Source organism: Epinephelus moara, chromosome 22 (genome assembly GCF_006386435.1).
Source record: "Epinephelus moara isolate mb chromosome 22, YSFRI_EMoa_1.0, whole genome shotgun sequence".
Classification (NCBI taxonomy): Eukaryota; Metazoa; Chordata; class Actinopteri; order Perciformes; family Serranidae; genus Epinephelus; species Epinephelus moara.
Window position 1 is genome coordinate 12,801,599 of NC_065527.1, and position 16,861 is coordinate 12,818,459.

A 16,861-nucleotide genomic window follows, 5' to 3' on the forward strand; every position below is an offset into this window, starting at 1 on the left:
CTTTCAGCACCTCCACATTGAATGAGTAACAAAATCACACAGGGAGGCGCATAGGTGAAGCAGATGCACACATGTACACGTGTAGGGAGAAATCCTCCGCAATATGTACGCACGTACGCCGAGACAAACATCATGATTTCAACGCCATAAAAATTAAAAAGAACTTTTGGTGCGGTGTTCACACTATTGAATGACATGAGCGAGGAAATGGGAAAGGCAAAAGTTGAACCTTCAGCTACACATGTTTGGCACGGACCTTGCCATTTGGGAATACACTCCCATTATGCATCAGCAATATATGTATGCATGAGTTGTAGTTGAAGGACATACATGTCCTCTTGCACTCTCTCTGACACATACAAAGCGAAGTACAACTCCTTTCCTGTATCGACAACATCCCCTCTAATGGCGGCTCACAAACCCACATTGTTAGCATAAATCATACTGGAGCTACATTTAGTTAAAACCATATATTTTGCAACATCATAGACCTGGAAGCACAGGACGTTCATGACAGGTCATATAATGGCTGAGAAAATTACTCCTGCTGTAGTAGATGTGTGAGCACTACATCTTTCACATGGATCAGTAAACAGGCTTGCTCTGTGCATATTGGTCTGTCCAATGAACACGGCCCAAAACATAAAATTTCTCATCACCCTGAGGCCTTTGTATCACTGTCCAGCAGGTGAACAAGAGCTTTTGAACTCAGTAACAAGAGAAAGACTTTGAAAGCTTTACAGTGGGGCAGACACGCCACCAGAGACTCCAGCCAAACTGGGATGTAAACACACTTCATCTGATGAAAGTAATATCTACAGTCACAGTGTGAACACTTGTCTGGGGTCATCATTAATGACAAAGGTTAGAAAGCAGAGAATTAGAGTCACAAGGACAAATGCACTGCTCTTACTTGCCACACTAGCGACAGAGCTCTAGAGACGACGATGCCAGTCGCTCCACCACTTTGGTCCACACGAAAATATCTGAAAAATCAGGCTATTGGGTGGACACTCATGACATTCATGCACGGTCCCCAGAGGATAAATCCTGCTGACTGGTAATCCCCTGACTGTTTCTCTTGCACCAGATTTTACACATATCCAGTAAAATATCCCAACATCTACTGAATGGATTGGCCCAACATTTTGTACAGACATTCATCAGCAGGTTGACATTTGAGTGAACAAGCTGGAGAATGATTACCATGAATTTCTGTACAGAAATACGTTTCCCAAAGGATGGATTTTAAGAACTTTGTTGACCCCTAACCTTGTATTAAAAGCCCCCCTCCAGCATGTTTTACTTCCTGTTTCACAGATGAAGCTTCACGTTGGTTCATTGTTCTTATCAGTCTCACACCAATCACAGCCCATTCCCACACAAGGCGGTTCAACCTACTCACTGATCCCTGCTACACCAATGCTGCCACACACCACTGCTGCTGCTGGCAAAGCTTTACCTCCACCACCACAGCCTCCACCTCACTAATTCAGAGTTCTAACATGGCTTTAAGGTCAACATTGTATTTAATGTCTTGCTTGTGCCCACTCTTGTGTACCCAGGGGGTTTCCTGCATTGCGCTCCCTATTTTGGCATAGCATGCTGCTTGTCTAATCCAGGGAGCACCTAAAGAGCGGAGCCCTCAGCACCAAACACAACTGTATTTCCACTTGTTGCAATAAACGGTTAAATCAATGACGGAGTATTCCTGACTGAATTAACGTTCTCTTTGAATGGGGATGTGGTTAATAGTCGTACATAACATTAATCCATTACTATACCAAAGAGTTTGCGGCTGCAGTAGTTTGGAAAACAGCAATAATGCAGTTAATTTGATTAATCTACTGTTTATCAGAACGCAAATGAGACAATAATTAGCAAAACACACCGACTCTCTCTCTTTCACTTGCTCTCATTTTTACCATCTCCTCCTGCTGCAGCTGCTGGTTGTGTATTGATGAGGTGCCATTTGGCTGCTGCTGCACAGGGGAGTCACACCACTGCACAATGGCACAGCACACTGCAGGAAGGGCAGACTTGTTGCAGAGGTCTGCTGTATGAAATGTAGTTATGGGACATTTTGGAGGGGCATGGGCTGCTCTTGCCTCAGCTCAGTAACAACACCGCCCCAGGCAGCAGTGTGATTCTTTTTCATTTTATTTTTTTGTTACTCTAATGGGACTTTTCAGTTGTGCACTTCCCAGGTTCTGTTGGGGGCCGCAGTGCTGGTCAAGTCAAGTCAACTTTATTTATAGAGCACATTTAAAAACAACCATCGTTGATCAAAGTGCTTTACAATTATGCACAACAAGAAAGATAATCAACCAAGACAGTAGAGTTCGTCTTGAGCAAATTCATTGAAAAAGATGTATATCAAACAATATGTTCTCATGATGAATCACCAAAAGCTAAGGCAAAGAGATGGGTTTTTAGCCGGGCTTTGAATAAATTTAAAGAGGGTTAGGATCTAACTGTCTGGTGGACGGTGCAAACTTTAAACATGTGCCAAAACCTTGGTAATGTGTCGATCCATCCTGCGGTGCCATGTAGCCAAGAGACGGTAAAGAAGAGAGGGAATGAGAAAGACATTCGCTGTGTTGTGCTATTTTTCCCACTGGGATTCTGTGAAATTCACTGCACTGATTGCAGCCCTTCACTGCACATAGGCTATGAATGCTACTATGAAAATAACCAACACACTAAACTAACAACTATATCATGCTACAACTATAGAAAAATACAAGATTAATTGACTGGCTAGCTTACAACGATGTGTATTATGTTTATAGGCTTGGAGGATGACTTATGACTTGCAGATTCTACTTTAGTCTTATGTCATATTTCCTTTTTAGCAACAATATATTTTTCACTTTGAGCACAAAACTATGTGTCAGAAAATATTTGCTGAACAGTGTGGCCAAGCAGCACTGTCTGGACATGACTTAGAAAAATATGAAATATTATAAAAATGCTAAAATATACTGGAGGCTGGTTTCAACACCACAATCAGGTCAAAGCTTAATTTCCTCCAGCACTTTTTTTTAAACCAAAACTAATATTATTGCCATTATTCATTTGCTGTACTTAGTGTTTAATGCTAATTAGCGATTGTTAGCATGCTAAACTAAGATAGCGACCATGGTAAATTTTACCTGCAACAAATTAGCATGTTAATACTGTCATTGTGAGGATGTTATCATCCTGGTGTTAGCATTATGTTCAAAGCACCACTGCACCTACGTACACCCTCGAAGAGCTGCTGTCAGACCGGTCAACTAACGTTAGTCCTGTTTCCACTGTGAGGAGTAAAGAAATCTTTGTCATGACACAATGACTAGCAAAGAAAATGAACTAAAAAATAAAATGAATAAATAAATGGTGACAGGTTCGGTATGTCTGGTCTGGCTACAAATTATTCAACAGCTAAGCATTTCCTTGACTGATGTTTGCAATTCATATGACCACTACAATGTCCCACAAATGTCCTATCTATTGTTATGGTAGTTTCAGGAATCACGTTTTATTCAAAATTCCAAGTATTGTTTAAATGTTGGAAACAAATGGCTCATGTTCCCAATTGTTAGTCTCTTCACTAACACAAAATGTGGGGAGCTTGCAAGGAATGCTGAATGAACAACACCAACCTCTGAATTGAATGGATGGAGCAAAGTCTATTATACAACCTAGTTTTGGACTGGGCTTAATCTGAGGAAATGATGGGTTACTTCTTCTTTCAAGCTTTAATGTCTGGGAAAGTAACAGCTCTAATGCTAATGAGGGAACCCATAGCTGTGCAGTAATTTTTAGTGGACTGAAATATTCCCAAGTGCATTTCTTTTTCATCTTTACACTTGCCTGATTTCTTCAAAGCCTTGAATTGAATGTGTTTAATTGACAGTGATACGGGTCAACATGTAAGCTTTATTGAACACGTACATTTCATTTTCTTTGGAAACATTTCAAAGATAAAATTCATACAAAAGTTGAAAGGAAATATAGTTCATAATGCCCCATCACGCGTTTCCCACTATGGGAATTTTTCATGAACCTCCACCCGTCAGATTCCAGTCAGTCTTCTCCGCTGTGACAGCTTGAGGTGTTTTATATGGAAAGTCATACTCACAGACTGAAATGTCTAGCCTGCATAATAGGACATCCAGACCCCTTACAATCACTTTGACTAGCGGCGAAGGTGCTTGAAGTGGGCGGATAATAAATGACTTGCTGAAGACATAAAGCCTTTGGGCTGGTGTCTGGATTTATGCAGTGATATTAGCTCGGATGTCATGCTTTAAGAGTTAGATAGATGACCTGCTGGGGAGACATGCGTCACCAGAAGTGTTTCGCTCTAATCAATATATGGTGTGTGTTTTGTCACTCCAAAATTTTAATGTGACACACACACACACGGTTCATGCTTGGCAGTGGTGAGCGGTGATATCCCGTCCAGTGCAGCTGGTGTGCAGCCTCCAGGCAGTCCTGTGCTCTGGGAGGGAAGCCTGGTTTGATTTTGGTCCAGGGCAAACCAGGACTTTCACATTCCTGCTTTTCAATTGGAATTAACGTATTTGTAACTGCCTGGGAGAGTGATATAAATATATGCTTACATATGTGCATGCAGAGGAAAAGGCCCTGGAATAATGAAGTCGAAGGTGAGGTGCCGTTTGCCCTCAGCGCTCGCCAGTGTAATATTACATGACACTTTTTTTTTTCTTTCTTTCTCTCCCACTCATTCTCCTTGCTCCATCTTCAAGTGAGGCCGTTCCAAGCTGGAAAGTTCTGCCGCTGTTACATAAACTCCAGTTCGAACGGCTGCGGGGTCAGGAAAAAGGGGAAGAAAAGAGGGAGAAAAACAAGACAAAAGTTGAGCGTATTGTGGGAAAATGAGGCTGAAAGATAAAGAGGATCTGGAACGGGTAAAACCTGTATCATCAGGAACGTCTAAAAACTCCTCTTCATCAGATCCTGGAGAAAAGAGGAAGAACAAAAGAGCAAGAGGAAATTGGAAGCAGAGTGAAGGCAGCTTAGCAGCTCCCATCCAAAAAGCCTGGAAGAAAGGGAAGGAGGAAAAACTAAAAACAAGGCATTAAATGGCTCGGCGTCGTCCAGGGCTCCGGCTGAAACCCTTGTGGAACAGGCCAGGTCACTGCCGAGACAGAAAAGAGACCCAGCTTTGGACCAACTTCAACCTGACATGTCTTCCTGTTGAAAAGATGTTTTCTTTGTTAACACGAATCCCTTGTGACACTGGTGATCCAGGATTTCACTGAACGGGTTAGCTGGATCTGATCCATGCTTTTATTTTTGAGCTTGGAGAGGTGTGTTTCACTCATTTTGTTTCTCATTTCACCCTTCCTGCCAACAATCCTGATGACCCAAACATAACTTCAGGAGGCCTAAAAACTTCTCACTTTCTATTGGATGTGTGGTCCGTGCTAAACGGTTGAGCAATGCATGAGTTATTAGATTTATAGGAAGTGCTCAACAGTTTGTCTGGAAGTGGGTGATGATTCATATTCCAAATGGCTTGCAGATGCTGTAGCAGATTTCAGTGGGTACATAATGTGACTGAATACCAAATCAACTCATAATTACCCCGCAAAACCACATCCACGTTTATTTACTGGTGTTTATGCACATAGATCCCAAACGAACATCCCCTCAAACCGCTAAACTCTCACTTTCACCCCAGACAACAGGATGTGTTTGAGCAGACAAGTGTAGAGCCTGTGAATTATGTAACAACTCTCGTGTTCATGTGAGCATCTTTTCAGGTGCGCACCAGAGACACGCTCATTAAATCAACCACCTCTTCCCACCGCTTCACTGCCCGGGAACATTATTCAGTCCGTCTGGGATTTTTACCATGAGCACACTTGTTTGCTGACTCACTGCATTCTCTTGTCAAAGAGTGCTGTCCATCCTGCTGTCATCTCCACTCTTTCCACTGACCAGACACAAAACACACTCCGGAAACCTCTGGAAATCCCGGGTGACTGCATCGTCAGCCGGTCCTTACCTCACCTGAGAGACAACACATTTCCCATCAGGCGTGGGACATTTCCAAAAGACTATCACACATCCTTTTGTTTGATTTAGAGACTGCTGGCCTTTTCCTTGAGCACATCAGCAAAACATTACCAAGACTAAGAAAATGGAAAGAAAGCAGGGATGATCAAAACAAAGTGGGAAAACTAAGAGAAGCAGTGGATGGAAATGGATGGAAATGGATGGAGTGGAGGTAGAAGAAAGGGATGCGGTATTCAATAAGTGCAGGTCAATACCAGGCTGTGCGCTGGGCTTTACTGTCACAGCGTGCCTTTCACCATTTGTTTCCCATAAAGGCCACATGGAAACGTTTAGCTGGCTTAAAGCAGATCGGCGCACGTTGTCTCGGGCCCGTAACATTTGCTACTTGTTTTCTAGGTCTGTCCTAATAAAGTTTTCTCAAAAATATAGGCAGCTGCGATAAATAACATTAATGATGACAACATATACTAAAATAAAGCAAAATAAAAACGATGCGTGTGCAGACGCGAGACACCAAACTGTTTCCAAGTGAGATATGAGTGATGGGAAATTTCACTCTCCTAGACAACAGATAAAAATAGCATCTTCGAAGCAATTCCTCATGGCTCGGAGAGAGAGAGAGTCTTAAGTGCCTCCACAACAACATCTTTTTTTTCCTCCTTGTGTTTTCATTCTGCCACAACATCTGCAGGCTCGCAAATAGGAATCACAGATGGACAGGTTATGAGGAGTGAAGTCATAACAGAGCGTTAGTTAGTTTGTAGTCTTAATACCTTCTTGTTTAATGGGTAAAACAGTGAAAACAATCAACACAAAACTCTCACTAGACATATTGGTGGACCTTTAAGTGGTGGGAGACACAAAATGGCCTGTTGGCGTGTTTGGACAAGGTCCTTCTAGTGTGTATTAACACCTATCTGTGAGTACAGTGGTTGTAATAAATTCACCCTCACCTTGGCCTCCATGTACAGTGTGCGTGCATGTGTGTTTGTCGAGTCAAATTCCTGTGAGCATATGGCAGAGTGATACAGGTTTTCACAAGTACACAAAGCCAGCTGTCCGTCCATCCCCCAGGTACACGGCTCTAATTCTGCCAAGTCATTTACATCGAGCTTCTGCACAAAAACTATTTCCTGCCCGCTCTCCATCCAACATCCACATCACGGGCCTACAGGGTGCATAGATATGTGCATGTAATGCGCTGAGAGCTCGCCTAATGGCCCAGCGGGCTTATTGCAAGCCGACGGCTGTCGTCGGGGTGCTTCCACTTTCCACTCTTTATCCCTTTAAATGAGCACTACCCCAGACAGGAGTGGGCAGAGGCTTAAGACAGTAAATAACACTGAGAAATCCCATCCTAATACATCTTCCCCGGCATTACAAAGCACAAAGACTGCATGTTGTCATCGTTTGTCTAATCTCCAGCCAAATCAAAGCTAGAGTCCATAAATTGGCACCGGACACTCCGCTCAACTACTGCGAATTGTCTGCTCTTCCCATATTCATAATCTGAAAATGAACCTTTTATTTATGTTTTCTGGCAGCTCCAGCTTTCACTCCCACAAATAAGGGAATGTTTTGCTCCCACAATACCCACTTAAGCCTTGCACTGGGAACGATGCTGCCTGCAGCTGTGGAACGTCATGTACATAGCAACCTCTGGTGGCTCTGTGGAGAACTTTACTTCAAGTGTCTGAATTCTAAAGCTGTAAAAGCAGAAATGGGCTCATGTAATAGCAGCTGTAAAATAGAAATGTGTAGAGCCTGAAGGTTTCCAGCAGCTAATAGCTGACAGATTTCTCCAAAAGGAAATCCTTATCTGACAATCTCATCCTCTTAAGTGCTTTCAGCAGACTCGTGAGTTTGGTACTAATGTTATTGTTCTGTTACACAATAAAACAAAAAAAAGACGAAGAATAAGAAAAACATGGCTAATGTTTTCGTGGTATCCAGACCAGATTTTCGCTTCTAAAGAAAGACCAGGGATGATTAGTGTGTTCGTGTGTGTGTGTGTGTGAATGGGCGCCTGTGTTTTCAGTTATTGACGAGGTGTGCAGCCGGTCTAAATGAGAAGTTCTGTTCATTACTTCGGGGTGATGTAAAGCCATTCACAGGTGTGACAACCAGAACCAAGAACTGGTGAGTTTTAGTAAGGCAGCCTGCCGTTTCTCTGCACACACACACACACATGCACACCCACACACAGATTGCTTCCATGTACCCTGAACAAACATAAGAGAGGCATTAGGTCTGTTATTGTTTGCCTTTGCTGGGTGACTGCGGTGCTCCGAAGGAGTAACGCTCACACAGTACACTAAAGCAGAACTGACAAGGTGGTACAGAGGACTCAGTGTGTGTATATGTGTGTGTGTGACTAGGTAAAACTGTTCCAGGTTGCCCAACAGGCAAACCGCGAGTCTCTCCGCTGTCACAAACACATGAGAAAAGCATCGCATCAAATATGTCACTTTTATTTGACACATCCACCAACATAAATTAACATGCCATATAATTGGCAGCAATATAGAGTGTGATTTCTTAAAAAACAAAACGTTTAAACAAGACAAACATTAAAACATGATGATGTAAGGGTTTCCAGCCTCGCTACAAAAAAACAGTCAACACATGGCCAAATGAAAAGACATCATTCTTCAAAGAAACGCAACAATTATTTTTATAATAAATGAAAAAAAAAAAGTGACTTTCATGGTGACGGATAAATGGTCCAAGGCATTCTCTTCTCATCAACAGCAACAGCTGCCATTCAGGCACAGAACTACAAAAACTTTCCCCTCAAACTGGACCACAGATCAGTGCCAAGGAGCTTTTTTTTTTTCTTCCACTCATGAGATGTTCCAGATAGCAGGGCCATGTTATGATGTTGTGTTGTGTTTCAATAGTGTACAGTGTTTCTTTCCTCTTGAATCTCAATAGTCTCTTCTAATTCCTAGCATTATTCTCCCAACGACAAAGATACTAGAAACTGAAGAGTGTTGAAGTTTTGCCTACAGGTCATTCGTCTTCTCAGTCTGTATGTGAAGGTGTTCCTTGTCCTCCCGAAATGAGACACGAGAAGTTGAGTGAAGGAGCTTTCTGTCTCCATCACTCGTCTCCTGCTGGGAGATTTTCCTCGATCCTCTTGATAAACTTCATGCGGATTTCTGTCACATTGTCCCCTCTGAGAGTGTCTTGAGCGAATCTCACATCCACGGCCATCTGGACCTGAATCAGACACAAAAAACGCTTACATTTCTTTGCACTCTTGGTGAAATTGCTGCAGAGTTACACAAAAAAATCAATTGACTTGAAGTTTAATTTAAATGTACAGTGATGGATGTTGACCATACCATCTCCAGGGCTCCTCTGAGGACCCCACACAGCAGGTTGGAGTAGATCAGCGTGCTGTGGTTATCCGGCAGCTCCACAAAATCTACCAGTGGGTTGTTCTCGAGAATGAGGGAGAACTCATCTCCTGCCGGGCTCCAGTTGGTCACACTGGGGGTGATTCCCAGGTACATCTTAAATGCGACCTACAGCAACCACAATACAGCGAGGAGTGAATTAGAAAAAAAAGGAAACAGTGCAGGATTTCTCAGTTGGATTTAGCTGAACAGCCTGATCCTATTTGCACACACACCTGATGTCTGTTGCTTCTGTTCTTCCGCAGCACTTTGTCCCTGTGATGTCGGCATACTTTCTCACGCATGCACAAATCAAAGCTCACCCAGGCTTGTGAAATTGAAGTCACAGCAATGAAAATGTTCACTGACACTGGGTGTTTTTTAAAATATGTAAAATGGTTTGACTTTGCCAGTACTTTTAGAAACACGGAAAACAGAATATTAGTTAATAACTCCACAGATTAAGAGGTGTGAATAAATGTTGTCTTCCAAGAAAAACAAAGTCATGATCTCAAAATTCTGTTTTTGACCTCCCTCATATACTATATGTTTTATTGACCAATGACTGAGGTGGTCTCAGAGTTTAACTACAGGTCACATGATATCCTCGGGCAAGGCTATCAAGGCACCCTCCAAACCGCTGTCCCACAGTGGTCCTCCATTTACAGACACGACCCTTCTCCTCATGACCGAGAGCCAGTTCCCTGAGCTAGTGTGGGGTTACATCTGTGGAATGACTCCCCGAGCAGGCAGCAGTAACACCTTGAAAACAGCTGGAGTGCTGAACACACACTCAGGCCTGAGAGCAGCTTTCACTGTCCGCATGCATCTTTATGTCCATCAATCATGAGGGGAGTTGGACTTTTGCAAAACCAGACAAGGATATGTTACAAATCCACAGGCTGGGGATAAATACAGAGAGGAAAATGGAAGTACAACATATCCTTAGAGTAACATGATCGGCCAGGTGATTCAGTAAATAACAAGAGAGACATTAATATGTCTGCTATGGTTGTTTTAAAGCTTAACTACCAGCACCTGGGCAGTGAAACAGAGAAGGGGTATCACTGAATGTGTATCACCTTGCTGACGGATGAGATTACATTTCATTCCACATGTAAGTGAATCCTCGCCTTCTGACTATCAAGGTAACTAATCATGTGAAGCGACGTAGACTGCGATCTTGGCTTCAAGTTTAGGAGGCCGCAGACTGGGACATTTTCTGATCTACTCAGTCACAATCAGCAGTTTTCCCCAACATCCTCCCCTTCTTTCCATTATCAATTGTTGGGATGTTTTATCAACATCTCTCGCTAATCTCTCTTTTTCTGTCATCCCTCCTCCTCCCTCTCCCTCCCATCTTTGGGAGAAGTCCACCGTCACGCTCTGATTGGCTTGGAAAAGTCCAATTACCTTAGCAATGACATCGGCTGTTTCTCGGAAATCCTGACACCTGCCGATGCTGGAGCGTGCCAGGAAGTCCTCGATCAGACGCACTCCAATGTTGTAACCCCTATGAAAGAGAGAAAGAGAGGCAAGAGAAGCAGAGATAAAGTCATTCTCCCCCTTCACAGCTGAAGAAAAGTACAGAGGAAAAATTACAGTAATGAGACAGAGGACAGGTCCAAATGCTCCGAACATTTTTGGGTCACAGACTTGGCAAATGATGATAATTATGATTAGACGGTCAAGTCAATTTATCCTAACTACAGAATCTAAAGCCAACTGATGCGTCCTGTTCCTAACATGGTCTGCCTCTGACCAGTTGGCGGCCAGCAAGCGGAGTGGGCAGTGCACACTCACTGCCTTCTAAGGCCAGGTAAGACAAGTCTCATCATGACTTGGCTTGGAGAGAGCTTAAGGTTGCTGCACAACCAGGAAAGCAAAGCACATCCAGTCCAAAGTCCTGTCAGCGTGACGGGATGACTTGAATTTTTGAGTTATAAACCCATCGATTTCTCTTAATCTTATTTTGTGGGAGAACGGGATCCAGCATCGCGTTCCAGACATTTTTTTTCTCTCATAAAAAGATCAGTGTGCTCTCCTTTAAACACCCCATGTGTGCTAAGAAGCTACAAGAGCTGAAGGTAACCTCTGACACAGGAGTGTGAGAAAAGGAACCTGATTATGCCATCTCTCTGTGTCTACATATATGATGAACAGGGCAGCAGTGTGAAAGTGTGAGTTACAGGGAGACATTCGACAGGCCAGAAAAATCACATCACTTCAGTTCATTAATGGATAAAAAAAGATCAATTTAAACACGTTGAAGCAAGCATCTCCTTTTATGTACCCAACATGGACGTGCACAGCAGGGTTGCATCCTGTAATAGTTCATGTACAATATATTCAGTACTGTAGGTTACTTCAGTATGGTCTGGTAGTGGTATTTTGCTGGACATTTGAAGATGGTATGTGACATATATTGTGACACTGAAGCCTTGCTGCTACATGCCCATAAGAAGTTCCACCAGCTTAGTTATTAAAGTGATTTCAACTGATGAGCACAAGTATCTGCTATTAGACTAGCCTACATCTAGTTTTTCATTAAACCTTTATTTGCTGATAATGATGCATTAAATTATTAAAGTGGGTGAAAACAAATACTTAGTGGTAAATAAAAGAGCCACACAATTAAAAAAATAAAATAAACTGTAATGTGTGCGACTGTGATGATGAAATAACATAAAACAGGACAAAACATTTATTTTGTTTGTTTGTTTCACACCAGCAAGTGTGCAAGACTTCTACATAATTTGTCAAGTACAGTTGTGTGTGAACAAAGCTAATGACAGTCAGTGGGGATACTTACATCTTGTCCAGTTGCTTATTGACTTCCTCGTCATTCTCGTAGTCTTTACAAAGCTGGGTGACCAGGGCCCCGTAGGTCAGGGTGAACAGCTCAGAGTTCTACAACAGAGAAAACAAGAGAATTCTCACATTATATTATTTGTGCTGATAAAATGAAACGAATCTCACTGGAATAAGGGTGTCAAGCATTTAACCACTAGAATGCGGCAAAGTATTTTGTTGCAATGAATATTAATTAGCATAAAAATAAAGATCCTTAAATGATCGAAAACAAAAACATATACGTACATCTACAACAACAGGTCAGGAGAAAAATGTTTCAGTTCTTCTTACATATTATAACACAAAGTTAACCTCAAGGATAAGATGAATAAAGCAGAAAGCATCCTAGTAAAATTAGTTTTAAAAAACATTTAAATAGTGGCCAGTAGCCCAGTAGTAAAAGTGATAACAAGGTCATATATAACATAACATATATTTTATAACTTCACTGCCCCACTTCAGTTTGTGAAAGACCTTATATTTGGACAAATTGTGTGTTTAAAAACCCCCATTAATTTGCCATCTAATAATCAATATATTCAATGTGGAGAGAGCTGTGAAAACATACAGGGCTACTATCTGCATCAGGACGTCTACTATTATTATCGCATGCTAAGGACAGTTCCTGGTGCTGAAATGTCTGACAACAGTAATTAAACATTTACTTTTAAATTATTAATAAAATGCACTTTATATACACTTTAATCAACTTAATGTATAATGATATTAAGTGTTCAAACCAAAGGCGTATGTCTTCACTGCAGCTGTCAAACTGTGATGCAACTACTTTCACAATGTTAATAAAACTGCCTCATAGTTGAACACGATAACAGACCTGTAGCGTTACATATGCATGCTTGATATAATTGCATATTATGTATTGCATTTGGAGAGTTATCTTAAATGTTTGCACAGCTACGGAGGCTAACTGTTTAGCTTCTGTGCTACGACGAACTGCACTTCCTGTCAAAGCCAGTCGTGTTACACAATGAATGAAATACTACTTCAACTAGTTTAAATGCTCTTCATGTTACAGCCGCACTTGTCAAACAAAGATGCACGACTGTCAAGTAGCTAAGCTCGAAGAAATATAATGTAGACAGATGTTATGCTAGCTACTAGCCTACGGTTAGCATTTTCGCTAGCTATGCTAGCTAGGTTTTGACTGATGTTAATCCTGCGGGATTCGCCTACCATCTTCTTGCTGTCTGTTGTTCGGTTGGATTGCCTGGACATTGTGGACAGTATTACAGGCTGACACAGGTGGCGACTCGATATTAATCCTTTATTTATTTGATTCTGGCTAAGCAGTTACTTCCGTAATCACCCCTTCAGTCACGCACTTCCACTCACGTCAAAACAGCTAGATTTAGACGTGCACTTCCGGTTGTGCTTCGGAATAAAATAATTATTGAGAGGAAATGTCGAGTAATACAAAAAAAATACATGTTAAAAGAAGCAACGTATTTGAGAAAAGAAACTGTAAATAAAAGCAAATTACTGTTGTTATCACTTTCCTGCACAGAGTGTACCCTTTTTAGGTTAGAAACACACTACGCGCTTTATTTTGACGACACAATAATTCTGTTTCCGGTATATTTGCTTCACTTTACTAGCGGCTTGATTCAGTCAGCTGTCTCACTGACTCTTTGCAGGTTGTTATATCGCCGCCTTGCGTCTTGGAGGGGAACTGAGGGCCACACTGAAACCTACTTCCCAAAAACTTCTTATAATTGACCACAGGATGGCGGTATATGTAATTTATTGACAGTAGAATAAACCAAACGGCCTAACATTTATTTATAAAGCAGGGAAATGCAACTTTAAAAATATATTATAACAATATATATACATAAAAATATATATAGCGGAGAGATCATGCACATATTGGGACTTTTTGCAGCTGTATTTGGACAATGTATTATAGAGAGTGTGTGTGCGCGCGCGCGCAGGTGTGTGTATGTGTAGGAGAGAGAGAGACAGACAGAGAGAGAGGGCTGGATGATTCAGTACCAATCACTGATGGGTTACAGATGCGCTTTGAAGCCGATCTCACATTTTGAAGCTTGGCAGTCGCATGGTGTTTTTCCTCCACGTTGCGTCTTGATTAGTATTAGTATTTGCACCTCGAATAACCCGCATGCTGGTTGGCTGAGAGGCAGTCATCCCATCTTGGTGAAACAAACTCGCCCTGCTCTACATCGAGGAGGAGGAGGAACCAATCGCATCGCCTCTACACACACACACTCACACACACTGCTTTAATTTTTCTTAATAAGCGGCTGTTTGACAAAGCCGGTCACGGACTGCAGGGGCTGTGGAGGAGGTGGACCGGTGCGATGATGACGGGCAAATCTGTAAAAGACGTTGACAGATACCAGACTGTCCTCAACTCTTTACTGGCGCTGGAGGAGAACAAATACTGCGCTGACTGCGAATCAAAAGGTAGGTGACTACAGATGTCTTGTTTCACCATGCCTGCTAATGGCCAGGGCATGAATCGACCCTCTTGCTCATTTACTACGCTGGAAAATGCGGCGTTGCATTCATCATCCCTCGACCAATTACATTGTACTATGGTGCAAGACACGGGGCTCCATCCTCACAAGGCTGGAGCATGGCATGCTGCTCCATCACCAAGTCATTAGGTGTCTATAATAGCAGGCAGCACAATAGATAAAGACATTATAAGGAATACCTTTCATCTAAGAAGGGTTTTGTTTATTATAAGAGCTGGAAACTATATGACAGGATGAAATAAGCGAATGAGATCATTAGTGAAATGACTCCAGCTGCTGGGAGCATCGCAGACACCTGAGGCTCCCTGGACCCCGGTATAGAGACACAGCAGACACAGAGACACACTGACTTTGAGTCACCCTGAACACACTGTTCCTGCAGTCTGAGTGCAGATGGGGCAACTCTTCACAAAAGGGCACAACAGTATTCTCACATTATAATGGAATTAACCACGGGCATTGTCAGTCTGTCATCCTCAGCAGTTACTTATAGTGTTGTAGTTACAGTGAATTAAGTAATTGGTTGTAGAGAGGTCATACTGTCCCTCATGTTTTTGGGGGGATGTTGGTGTGGTAACCGTCTGCAATCATTCTAACATGTATGATAGGATTATTTTACATGCACTTTATAAGACTCTCAGTTGTGTTTATGCGTGTCCACTGACCCTTCAGTCCGTCTGTAGCCTCACTGAGGCCTTGAACCATGCCATCAGCTATTTGCTGAACCTGTTTTACCATGCTAGTGGGTAAACACTGCTGTTTTGGTCACAAATACACCGAGTGTGAAACTGAGTCAACAAACTGATTCTCCAGCATTTTATCTTCATTTTGTTTTAGGATAAACTGTCAATAAGTTGATGATATCTGCTGCTGTAAAGTGCACACATACAAACATGTGCCACCATGGGCGGATTATGAGACAGTGGAGCCCTGGGCACAGACACGCAGAGGGCCCCTCCACCTCTCACATATAGGAGTAAGAGACACAGACTTTCTAGTTGTTTAGCCTCTGTGGCTTTGTGTCTCTTTGTAGTTGTGTTGTGCCTCTTTATGGTTGCTCTGTGTCTCTTTGTTGTCATTTCATGTCTCTTTGTGGCCATTTTGTGTCTCTTTGTAGTCGTAATGTGTCTGTGATTGTTTTGCCCCTTTTATGTAGTCATATTACGTCTCTTTGTAGTTGTTTTGTGTCTCTTTATGGTTGATTGTAGTCATATTACGTCTCTTTGTAGTTGTTTTGTGTCTCTTTATGGTTGATTTGTGTCTCTTTGTCGTCATTTCATGTCTTTTTATTGTCATTTTGTGTCTCTTTGTAGTTGTTTTGTGTCTCTTTGTCGTCATTTCATGTCTTTTTATTGTCATTTTGTGTCTCTTTGTAGTTGTTTTGTGTCTCTTTGTGGCCATTTGGTGTCTCTTTGTAGTCGTAATGTGTCTGTGATTGTTTTGCCCCTTTTATGTAGTCATATTACGTCTCTTTGTAGTTGTTTTGTGTCTCTTTATGGTTGATTTGTGTCTCTTTGTCGTCATTTCATGTCTTTTTATTGTCATTTTGTGTCTCTTTGTAGTTGTTGTCATTTTGTGTCTCTTTGTAGTTGTTTTGTGTCTCTTTGTCGTCATTTCATGTCTTTTTATTGTCATTTTGTGTCTCTTTGTAGTTGTTTTGTGTCTCTTTGTCGTCATTTCATGTCTTTTTATTGTCATTTTGTGTCTCTTTGTGGCCATTTGGTGTCTCTTTGTAGTCGTTATGTGTCTGTGATTGTTTTGCCCCTTTTTTGTAGTCATATTACGTATCTTTGTAGTTGTTTTGTGTCTCTTTATGGCTGATTTGTGTCTCTTTGTAGTCATTATGTGTCTGTGGTTATTTTGCCCCTCGTTGTAGTCATATTACGTCTCTTTGTAGTTGTTTTGTGTCTCTTTATGGTTGCTTTGTGTCTCTTTGTAGTCATTTCATGTCTCTTTGTAGTTGTTTTGTGTCTATGGCTGATTTGTGTCTCTTTGTAGTCATTTCATGTCTCTTTGTAGTTGTTTTGCCCCTTTTTGTTGTCATTTTGTGTCTCT

The 16,861-nt window shown here is 41.8% G+C and overlaps 2 protein-coding genes across 3 annotated transcripts in view; one reads left to right on the plus strand and one right to left on the minus strand.

The window, feature by feature from the left end:
* Positions 1 to 8,483: 8,483 nt before the first annotated feature.
* Positions 8,484 to 13,658, minus strand: trappc3 (trafficking protein particle complex subunit 3). Its single transcript, XM_050035100.1, has 5 exons — positions 13,482 to 13,658; positions 12,247 to 12,344; positions 10,848 to 10,947; positions 9,381 to 9,563; positions 8,484 to 9,255 (listed from the first exon to the last, which is right to left on the minus strand). Exons 1-5 carry the CDS (start codon positions 13,521 to 13,523, stop codon positions 9,136 to 9,138), a joined length of 543 nt encoding a protein of 180 aa, XP_049891057.1. The 5' UTR covers positions 13,524 to 13,658; the 3' UTR covers positions 8,484 to 9,135.
* Positions 13,659 to 14,273: 615 nt separating this feature from the next.
* Positions 14,274 to 16,861, plus strand: part of smap2 (small ArfGAP2) — a 26,117-nt gene continuing 23,529 nt past the window's right edge. For both annotated transcript variants that reach the window (XM_050034541.1, XM_050034542.1), the window contains exon 1: positions 14,274 to 14,732. In XM_050034541.1, coding sequence (XP_049890498.1) covers positions 14,627 to 14,732 — 106 coding nt within the window. In that variant the 5' untranslated portion in view covers positions 14,274 to 14,626. The remainder of the gene's footprint in view (positions 14,733 to 16,861) is intronic.

Excerpts from the sequence above, each read along its gene's own strand:
- trappc3 (XM_050035100.1), bottom strand. The coding sequence starts at position 13,523 with ATGTCCAGGCAATCCAACCGAACAACAGACAGCAAGAAGATG. Across the intron at positions 12,345-13,481 it reads CAACAGACAGCAAGAAGATG|AACTCTGAGCTGTTCACCCT; the intron begins GTAGGCGAATCC and ends TCTCTGTTGTAG. Across the intron at positions 10,948-12,246 it reads AATAAGCAACTGGACAAGAT|GGGTTACAACATTGGAGTGC; the intron begins GTAAGTATCCCC and ends TCTCTTTCATAG.